Source organism: Crotalus tigris, unplaced genomic scaffold, assembly GCF_016545835.1.
Source record: "Crotalus tigris isolate CLP2741 ecotype Arizona unplaced genomic scaffold, ASM1654583v1 scf7180000021486.375087, whole genome shotgun sequence".
NCBI lineage: Eukaryota > Metazoa > Chordata > Lepidosauria > Squamata > Viperidae > Crotalus > Crotalus tigris.
In genome coordinates, this window is record NW_024098534.1 from 1 (window position 1) to 11,384 (window position 11,384).

Below are 11,384 nucleotides of genomic sequence, written 5' to 3' on the forward strand. Positions count from 1 at the left end.
TAATTGTTCTCACTGTCAGGGAATTTCTCCTTGGTTCTAGGTTGCCTCTCTCTTTGGTTAGTTTCCATCTGTTGCTTCTTGTCCTGCCTTCAGGTGCTTTGGAGAATAGCTTGACTCCCTGTTCTTTGTGGCAGCCCCTGAGATATTGGAAGACTGATATTGATACTACCTAGTGGGTCATGAAACATCTGCATGAAAACCACCAAGAGAGCACCAAGGACCCTATAGTTGTCGTTGTCCTCAACCTACTTGTCCTCCTCCTCCCCCCCAAGCCCCTCACCCTTCTAGTACTGATGATGCTACCTAATTGGGTCATGAAACATCTCCATGAATACCACCAAGCTCAGAGAGCACCAAGGACTCGACAGTTCAACCCTGAATTGCAAATATTTTCTTTTATAGTGTCCTTCACAACCCATCTTGAAACTACAACTCCCAGAGTTCTCAAGCCACGAGGCTCAGTGTTTCTCAACCTTGACAAGTTCTTGGACACTGGCTGATGTATCCTGGGAAGTGAAGTCCACCCATTTTCAAGTTGTCAAGGCTGAGAAGCACTCTTCTAGACAGTGCAAAGTTTTTCCTTCACCTGTTGTTAAAAAAAGGACCTTTGGCGATCTGCACTGCGCCCAGACGACATGATAGAGGGTGGATCCTTTTGTTGAATATTATTCCTACCACTTTCCCTAATGTGGGTTTCAACATAAGCTGAGATATCGTGTCTATGGAGGTTCTTTGTCATCCAGGTCATGGTTGTTCCAGGAGAGCTTTTTCAAGAGGCAACTAGATTTTCTTGTTTTCCTTTGAAGATGTTTTGCTTCTCATCCAACAAGCTTCTTCAGCTCTGATTGGATGGTGGGGAATGGAAGGATTTATACTCCTTGCAGACAGCTGGTCATTTGCTTTCTTTTAGAGAATTGTTGAGGCCACTTGGAAGTTTATCTGTGTCCTCAGGGTCACCTGAGATGGAAATGGGTGTGGAGCCTTTTTGGCTGCAGGATGTTTTCTGCCCTGGGTCCTTTCACACCCATTTGCATTAAACAGGTGACCTTGAGGACACAGATAAACCTCCAGGTGGCCTCAACGACTCTCTAAAAGAATGCAAATGACCAGCTGTCTGCAAGGACTAAATCCTTTTAGGGAGTCGTTGAGGCCACCTGGAGGTTTATCGTGTCATCAGGGTCACCTGAGTAGTGCAGATGAGTGTGAGCTTTCTTGACTACAGGATGTTTTCAGCCCTGGGTCCCTTCACATTCATTTACACCACTCAGGTGACCCTGAGGACAGATAACCTCCAGGTGGCCTCAACGACTCTCTAAAAGAATGCAAATGACCAGCTGTCTGCAAGGAGTGCAAATCCTTTCATTCCCACCAAATGAGTGCGAAGGCACCCAGGGCAGAAAACTCCTGCAGCCAAGAAGGCTCCACACCCATTTCCCACTTCTCAGGTGACCCTGAGGACACAGCAAACCTCCAAGGGGTCTCAATGACTCTCTAAAAATGCAAATGACCAGCTGTCTGCAAAGATTATAAATCCTTCCATTCCTCACCATCCAGTCAGAGCTGAAGCAGCTTCTTGGATGAGAAGTAAAGCGTCTTCAAAGGAAAACAAGAAAGTCCACTTGCCTCTTGAAAGAGCAGCCTTGGAACTGAGATTTCCTGACATTTTATTGCGCAATGATGTGGATGGTGGCTAGTTCTAGTAAGCCAGCAGGTTGCTGTTCCTCTTCCTGCTACTGTCCCAATCGTTTTCTCCTGTTGTCTTGTCGCCACCAGGTGCTCACATGAATGCGTCCATCAGTTTCGCCAACTGTGTGGTAGGAAATCTACTCTGGCGCAAACTCCCGGCATACGTCATTGGCCAGTTCTTTGGATCCTTCGCCGCATCGGCTGTTATTTTTGCTTTATATTATGGTATGTGCAAATCCTCCTTTGTTCTCAGGAGAGGAAAAAAAAAACAAACAATTACAGGGAGTCCTCGACTTACGACCGCAATCAAGCCCAATATTTCTGTGGCTAAGAGAGACATTTGTGAAGTGAGTTTTGTCCCGTTTTATGACCTTTCTGCCGCAGTTGTTAAGCGAATCATGGCAGATGCCGATGTGGTCACACGGTTATTAAATGAATCTGGCTTCCCCATTGGCCTTTGTGTGTCCAAAGGTCGCAAAAGGGGATCAGTCACTAAATGCACGGTTGTAAGTTGAGGACTATCTTAGACCGGTGGTTCTCAACCTGTGGGTCGGGACCCCATTTGGGGTCGAACGACCATTTCACGGGGGTTGCCAACAACGCAGTCCGCCATTTTTTTCCCCCTTTTCCTTAGCTGTGCTACTCCATTTTATTCTATTGGCTTTTGAAAGCCAATAGAATAGACTCTCTTGAATAGTTCTAATTCTATTGGCTTTCGAAAGCCAATAGGAATTGTCCAGGCTGTCTCTGCCCTGCTGAGCCCGCCAAAAGTCCCATTCTGCAAACGGTGCTGCACCAGTTGAGTAGTCCTCGACTTACGACCGGTTGAGTAGTCCTCGACTTACGACTGGTTGAGTGGTCCTCGACTTACGACCGGTTGGGGTCGCGGCATTAAAAGTTGAGAACCACTGATCTAGACTCTCTTTATCTCAGGGGCATCCAACCTTGGCAACTTTAAGACTTGTGGACTTCAGCTCCCAGAATTCCCCAGCCAGCCATGTGGGAGTTGAAGTCCACAAGTGTTAAAAGTTGCCAAGATTGGACACCCTTCCCTTATCGGAAAAAGGTCTACATTTCTGTGCTGGGAGCAAGGAGGAGGAGGAGGAGGCCATCCTGTAAGGATACATCTCTGATTACAGATGTGCAGCTTTCTCTTCGTTTTGAACCACTGCAGTCTCATTGTATAATGCCATCTTGCGTTTAATGATTGGGGAGCTTTTGGTGCTGTCCGAGCTCGCTTGTTCTCTTGCAGACGTTCATTACCAAACTAGGGACATCATCAGGATAGTCTACACTGGTGATATCAGCTAATTAGGGTAACATCTGCAAGAAAACAAGCAAGCTCAGAGAGCACCAAGGACCCCCAAGTTCTCCTCCTCCTCCTCCCCCCCTTCCTGACAAACCCCACTCCATTCTAGCACTGATGAAGTTACCTAGTTGGGTCATAAAATATCTGCAGAAAAAAGCGAGCTCAGAGAGCACCAAGGACACACCTCCGCGGTCTCCTTCTTCCTCCATCTCCTGCTCCTGCTCCTTCTCCCTCACACACACACAACCAAGCTCAGAGAGCACCAGGACCTCTCACTTCACCCCTGAGCTATAAATATTCTCCTTCAATGATGGGGATTTCAATTAACCTCATGAGACTGGTAGAGTCCCTGCTTGGGCCATGATAGCCCTGGTGATTGTTCCTTGGAAGCCTCTTGAAGGACGAGACTGTCGGTCTAATCCCCAAAGAGGCCATCATTTGCTAGGAAACCAGCAAGCAGCAGAGATCATATTACAGGTAGTCCTCTTTTCATTAAACTAGACATACCCAATACCTAAAACTGTTCTTTGTATGTTTTAGCCTCCACCCACCTAATCATTCTTAAGAAATCTATTAAGCGGCTAAAATTACATTTTCCACATTTCTGAAATGATTATCACGCCCACTGGATGTCCTCCATGCCAAACTGCAAGTCTCTATTTATATTTTTTGGCATGAGTACTGAGATAATGTCTGCTGGTTTTGAAGCGGAGATACAGAATATGAAAAGGCCAGCAGGAAAGGAAAAATTAAAGGCAAATTCTCTTAGTGCTCATCGCCTCCTTAACAAGCCCCAAATAGGGACAGTACTACTACTACTACTACTACTACTACTACTACTACTACTACTACTACTACTACACTAATAATAATAATAATAATAATAATAATGAGCTGAGGTGGCGCGCAGCAGTTAGAGTGCAGTACTGCAGGCCCACTTTAGCTGACTGTGTTCAACAGATCAGCGGTTCAAATCTCACCGGCTCATGTTGACTCAGCCTTCCATCCTTCCAAGGTAGGTAAAATGAGGACCCAGATTGTTGGGGGCAATGTAAAATATATATATTCATTGCTTACTGGTGTACACCGCTTAGAGAGTGCTTGCACTTAAAGCGTATATAAGTCTCATAAATAAATAAATAAATAAATAAAAAATAAAGTTGGAAGGAGCCTTGGAGGTCATCTAGTCCAACCCTGCTCAGATGGGAAACCTATACCATTTTCAGACAAATGGCTGTCCAATCTCTTCTTAAAAACTTCCAGTGTTGGATCTTGTCCTGCCTTCAGGTGCTTTGGAGAATAGTTTGACTCCCTCTTCTTTGTGGCAGCCTCTGAGATATTGGAACACTGCTATCATGCCCCCCCCCCGTCCTTCATTAAACTAGACATACCCAATTCCAGCAACTGTTCCTTGTATGTTTTAGCCTCCAGTCCCCTGATCATCTTTGTTGCTCTTCTCTGCACTCTTTCTAGAGCCTCAAGATCTTTTTTTACATTGTGGTGACCAAAACTGGATGCAGATTCCAAGTGTGGGCCTTACCAAGACATTGTAAAGTGGTATTAACACTTCACATGATCTTGATTCTATACCTCTGTTAATGCAGCCTAGCACTGTGTTGGCCTTTTTGGCAGCTGCAGCACACGCTGCTCATATCTAAGTGATTGTCCACTAGGACTCTGAGGTCCCTCTCACAGTTACTACTGTTGAGCAAGGTATCCCCTATACTATACCTGTACATTTGGTTTTTCTTTCCTAATGTAGAACCTTACTTTTTTCACCATTGAATTTCATTTTGTTAAGTGGTTTAGAATTGAAAAAAAAAGTAAATTTGAGCCTCAGTATTGCTGGGAAAGAGGACACTAGGAAATCCAAGGCTACAGGTTGGAAATGGGGAGTCGTGAAGTCATTCCTCATGGAGATGATGGCAGAAATTAGCCCCTCCCCCCACCCGCAACTGGCCTGCCTTGAGAATACAGGTAGTCCTTGACTTAACGACCACAACTTCTGCTGCCAAGTAAGACAATGTTAAATGAATTTTGCCCCATTTTACGACCTTTCTTGTCACGGTCATTAAGCGAATCACTGCACCTCTTAGACCAGTGGTTCTCAACCTTTTTAATGCCGCGACCCCCAACTGGTCGTAAGTCGAGGACTACTCAACCGGTCGTAAGTCGAGACTACTCACTGGTGCAGCACCATTTGCAGAATGGACTTTTGGCGGGCTCAGCAGGGCAGAGACAGCTGGACAATTCCTATTGGCTTTTGAAAGCCAATAGAATTAGACTTATTCAAAAGAGTCTATTCTATTGGCTTTCAAAGCCAATAGAATAAAAGGGAGTAGCACAGCTAAGGAAAAGGGGGGAAAAATGGCGGATTGCGTTGTTTGGCGACCCCCGTGAAATGGTCGTTCAACCCCAAATGGGGTCCCGACCCACAGGTTGAGAACCACTGTCTTAGACAGTACAATCGTTGTTGAGGTGAATCTGGCTTCCCCACTGCCTTTGCTTGTCGGACGGTCGCCAAAGTGGATCATGGGACCCTGGTGGGATCGCTGCAAACCATCATAAATATGAATCAGCACTTTGTCAATGCTGCTAACATTGGATGTTCTTGCTTTGACAACATATGGAGGTGCAGCCTTTTTCTTTCTTATGCTTTACTCTTAGAATTAGATGATACTGGGGGAGGTGGAGGAATGTGATGGAGTTAGTTAGACATAACAATATTGTAATAGTGTGTGCATTCGAGCTTTTGAAATAAGAGACGATAAGGAATGGCGGGTGGAGAACAGAAGGGAAAGCCTGCATTTCAAACTAATTGGAGAATGTGATTTATGACGGTTTAATTAGAGGAGGGAATTGTCTTTTATACTATGTGCTCAGGGAGGGGAATCCAGATTTTGTTTAATGTTATGCTCCAACATATGAAACTCTTCAAAGAACTTTGAGGCATTGTTTAAAGAGTCTTTATTCGCGCAGCAACACTTGGCACTTACACAGATTCCCCTTCCTTAGCACACACCACACACTATTACAATATTGTTATGTCTAACTAACTCCCATCACATTCCTCCCCCTCCCCCAGCATCATCTAATTCTAAGAGTAAAGCATATGAGAAAGAAAAAGGCTGCACCTTCAATGTTGTCAAAGCAAGAACATCCAATGTTAGCAGCGTTGACACACTTGACATTTGATCAGGTGACCGTGGGGATGCTGCTGCAATGATCGTTAACTGTGAAAAAGCATCCTAAGTCACTTTTGCAGTACTGTTGCACTGAATGGCCACTAAACAAAGGGTTGGAAGGACTACCTGTTTTTTTTAAAAAAAAACCTTCGTCTTTTACGTTGCTCTCCAAAGACTTGCTTCCTTCTTCCCTTTTAGAAGCACTACAGAACTACACAGGAGGGAACCTGACGGTGACGGGACCGGCAAGCCACCGCAGGGATCTTTGCCACCTATCCTGCTCCTTATGTGTCTCTGTGGAACGGGTTTCTGCAGGAGTTAGTGTTTTTGTTAAGGTGGTTTAGATTTGGGGGAAAAAAAAGTGAGTTTGAGCTTCAGTACTGCTGGGATAAGAACCACCAGGAAAATCCCAAGGCTACAGGCTGGAATGGGGAGTCCTGAAGTCATCCCTCATGGAAGTGATGGCAGAAAGAAGACTGTTTTCGTTCCTTCCTTAAATCTTCGCTTCTGCGGGCTAAACACACCCTACTGTGGGGTCTTTGTGCTCTCCGAGCTTGGTTGTTTTCTTGCAGGCATATCATGACCCAACTAGATAACACTCATCAGTGCTAGAAGGGAGTGAGGTTTGCTCTTTGTTCATATACAATAATAGGCTACTGTGTATATACAAGAAGCAAACTCCAGTCCGTTTTAATACTGATATGATCTAGTTCAGTGGTTGGGGTCGAACGACCATTTCACGGGGTTGCCAAACAACGCAGTCCGCCATTTTTTTCCCCCTTTTCCTTAGATGTGCTACTCCCTTTTATTCTATTGGCTTTTGAAAGCCAATAGAATAGACTCTCTTGAATAGAGTCTAATTCTATTGGCTTTCAAAAGCCAATAGGAATTGTCCAGGCTGTCTCTGCCCTGCTGAGCCCGCCAAAAGTCCCATTCTGCAAACGGTGCTGCACCAGTTGAGTAGTCCTCGACTTACGACCGGTTGGGGGTCGCGGTATTAAAAAGATTGAGAATCACTGATCTAGTTGGATAATGAAATGACTGCAAGAAAACAACCAAGCTCAGAGAGCACCAAGGACCCCACGGTCCGCCTCCTTCCTCCCTTCCTCTGCTCCACACACCCCACTCCCTTCTAAAACTGATGTTACCTAGTTGGGTCATGAAACAGCTGCAAGAAAACCACAAAGCTCAGAGAGCACCCAGGACTTCACGGTCATTTTCCTCTTCCTTCCTGCAAACCCACTCTCTTCTAGCACTGATGAAGTTACCTAGTTGGGTCATGAAAAATCTGCAAGAAAACAAGCAAGCTCAGAGAGCACCCAGGACCCCACAATCTCCTCTTCTCCCACAAACCCCACCCCCTTCTAGCACTGATGAAGGTACCTAGCTGGGTTATGAAATGTATGCAAGAAAAGCACACCAGCTCAGAGAGCACCCAGGACCCCACAGTTCAGGGCTGAGCTACAAAGATTCTTTAGGGTCACACCTTACCCTTTGATCATCCTGAACCTTCATACCTCTCCTCCTCCTCCTCCTCTCTTCTAGCCTTGATGAGGTTACCTAGTTGTTTCATGAGACATCTACAAGAAAATCAGGCAGCTCAGAGAGCATCCAGGACCCCATTGTCGTTGTCTTCTTCCTCTTCCTCTTCCTCTTCCTCTTCCTCTTCCTCTTCTTCTTCTTCTTCTTCTTCTTCTTCTTCTTCTTTTTTTTTTTATTAAAAAGTTTTATAAATTTTACAAAAAGAACAAAACAATACAATAACAAAAAACACATATACAAAGAGAAAAAAAACCTAAACATTACACAACAAAAACCCCCTCCCCCCACCCCCACCCAAACACCCCCCCCTTCCCCCCCCTGAGCTTCCCAGAGCAGGATATAGGCTTAATTAAAAAACAGTTAAAAAATTATATTTATAAAAAGAAAGAAAGAAAAAAAAATAACATTAACATATATATGTATATATATAAAAATAAAAATTATGAAAAGGCTATATGATATTTTTTTATATCCAATTTAAATTGTATAAATTTTATCCATTTATCCCAAACAGCAAGAAATTTCTCTTGCGTTTGTTCCTTTAAAAAAGCCGAAATCTTTGCCATTTCCGCCAAATAAGAGACTTTAAGAAACCATTCCTGCAATGTAGGCAAAGATTCCTTCTTCCAATATTGTCCTACTAACAGCTTCGCGGCTGTAATCAAATTTAACATCAATATAACCTCCTTTGTATCACAATCAGTAACTATACCCAACAAAAATAATTGCGGAGTAAATTTTACCCTCCTTCTAAAAATTCTCTGGATATTCCACCATATCTTAATCCAAAATGCTTTTATCTCTCTGCACGACCACCAAATATGATACTAAGTAGCGTCCATACAACCACATCTCCAACATTTAGGTTGTAAGTCAGGGTACATAAGAGACATTTTTTGTGGATCAAGGTGCCATCTATAAAACATTTTATAAAAATTCTCCCTTAAGTTCTGTGCTTGTGTAAATTTGACATTTCTCACCCAAATGGTTCTTCTTCTTCTTCTTCTTCTTCTTCTTCTTCTTCTTCTTCTTCTTCTTCTTCTTCTTCTTCTTCTTCTTCTTCTTCTTCTTCTTCTTCTTCTTCTTCTTCCTCTTCTTCCTTCTCCTCCTCCTCCTCCTCCTCCTCCTCCTCCTCCTCCTCCTCCTCCTCCTCCCTTCTAGCCCTGATGAGGTTACCTAGTCTTTTCATGAGATGTCTGCAAGAAAACCACCCAGTTCAGAGAGCACCAAGGCCTCCACCGTTCAAGGCTGAGCTACAAATATTCTACAGGGTCCCGCCCTGCCCTTTGATCGTCTTGAGCCTTGACGCCCATCCCTCTCTTCCGCAGGTTATTGCAAGCAGCCTGCTGATGATCGGTGTCCTCGCCATCCACGATATGAAGAACGCCAGGGCACTGCCAGGCACCAATGCCTTCATCACCGGGCTGTTGGTGGTGGTCATCGGCATGTCCATGGGGATGAACACCGGCTATGCCATCAACCCTTCCAGGGATCTCCCCCCGCGGATTTTCACTGCTCTCGCTGGATGGGGGCTAGAGGTGTTCCGGTGAGTTGGTGGCACCGATTTAGTTTACCGATGAGAAGGACTATCCCACCGTCTGGCCTGGTAGAACTTCTGCCATCTTACATTACAGGTAGTTCTCAACTTACGATCGCAATCGAGGCTAACATTTCCATTGTTAAGTGAAACACTTGTTGAGTTTTTGCCCCAATTTTACGACTTTTCTTGCCACTGTTGTTAAGTGAATCAGGGCAGTTGGTTAAGTTGGTCACATGATCATCCTTTGTGACCTCCTGACAAGCAGAGTCAATGGGGAAGCTTAACAGCCCTGTTACTAACATAACAGCTGCAGTGATTCGCTTAACAACTAGGGCAAGAAAGGTTGTGAAATGGGGGCAAAACTCACTTACCAATTGTCTTCACTTAGCAGGAAAAATTTGGGGCTGAATTGTGGTCATAAGGGCGTATATTTGTAATTGCTCACTTCTGGTGGTTATCATTTTGGAGCAATAAACTTTACAGCGTAACAGAGTTGGAAGGGACCTTGGAGGTCTTCTAGTCCAACCCCCTGCTCAGGCAGGAGAACTTATACCATTCCAGACACATGGCTGTCCAATCTTTTCTTAAAAACCTCCAGCGATGGAGCACTCACAACTTCTGCAGGCTGGTTGTTCCACTGATTCATTGTTCTGACTGTCAGGAAATTTCTCCTAGATTGGATGTTTCAGATATGTATTTTTTTTTTTTTTTTAAAAAAAACTGAGAGAAAATACTGGCAACCTATTTTATTGTTCTTACTACTTTCTGATAGTTTGATAGCTCTAGGTTTTATAATCAGAGTTGCTGTGGCTGGTCATATATACATCTTTTAAATAAATAAGTTAAATATATAAAAAAATGTCCACCAATTGCCAGGAGTGGGGCTCAACCTTCTGTGGGTCCAGGCAATTTTTCAAATCAAACTAACCTTCCAATTTATTACAGGATTAAAAATGGATTCCCACAATGCCTTGGGCCAGCTAGGAACCATGACTTTATCTAATTTTGGAGCAGAAGAAAGCTAACCAATACTGCAGAAGTCATGGCTGAAGGCAGTGTGTCTCAACTTTGGTTGCTTGAAGAGGTCTGGACTTCAACTCCCAGAATTCTCCAGCTAGCCATGCTAGCTGGGGAATTCTGGGAATTGAAGTCCACACAACCTCAAGTGACCAAGGTTGAGACACATGTGTGGACTTTAAGGTGGAGACTCGTGTAGATTTCAATGTGTGGACTTCAACTCCCAGAATTCCCCAGCTACCATGCTGGCTGGGGAATTCTGGGATTTGAAGTCCACACACCCTCAAGTGATGACGGTTGAGACACATGTATGGACTTCAACGCCCAGAATTCCCCAGCTAGCCATGCTGGCTGGAGAATTCTGGGCGTTGAAGTCCACACACCTTCAAGTGGCCAAGGTTGAGACACATGTGTGGACTTTAATGTTGAGACCTGTGTGGATTTCAGTGTGTGGACTTCAACTCCCAGAATTCTCCAGTTATCTAGCTGGGGAAGTCTGGGAGTTGAAGTCCACCTATCTCCAAGTGGCCAAGATATCCTGGCTTAGGGTCTACTGCTAATCTGGACTTCCTTCTTCTTTCAGAGCAGGCAACTGCTGGTGGTGGGTGCCGATGGTGGCCCCAACCCTTGGATGCCTTGTTGGGATGTTCATCTACAACATCCTGATAGACTTCCACAATCGCTCTCCCTCAGATCCAGAACCTTCAAAGCAAGACCCGGAGGCCGAGTTGACGTCTCCCATGTGACCGGGGAGGGCTGCTTTGAAAGGATTATGTTCTTTGAACATCTGAACATGCTTTCCTTCCTGGTCCTCAAGGAACACAGGAGATCCTTTGGGGAAGACAGGAGAAAGATGGAACTGATCAGCTCCTATGGGGGCTGCACTAGGAACAGTTCTCTTGCTCAACTTGGAGACAGCTGTCCACCGTCCTGGAAGACGTGCAGACCAGCTTTGATCAGGGAGGACAATGGACACCCGAGAAAGAGACTTGGAAAAAATAAATCTACCTGTTTAAGACCAGTGGTGGAGACAAGAATAGGTGTCCATGTTCTAAGGAGAATCCATCCCTGTCCATTTCTGGTCAGAAACCAGCTGAGATCTTCC

The 11,384-nt window shown here is 44.7% G+C and overlaps 1 protein-coding gene across 1 annotated transcript; it reads left to right on the forward strand.

The window, feature by feature from the left end:
- Window positions 1-1,776: 1,776 nt before the first annotated feature.
- LOC120296768 (aquaporin-7-like) lies at window positions 1,777-11,300 on the forward strand. The gene is given in 5 exon segments (XM_039318732.1): window positions 1,777-1,911; window positions 6,379-6,428; window positions 6,430-6,498; window positions 9,051-9,268; window positions 10,863-11,300. Coding segments are annotated over 5 exon segments (630 nt in total). The 5' UTR covers window positions 1,777-1,781; the 3' UTR covers window positions 11,026-11,300.
- Window positions 11,301-11,384: the final 84 nt, after the last annotated feature.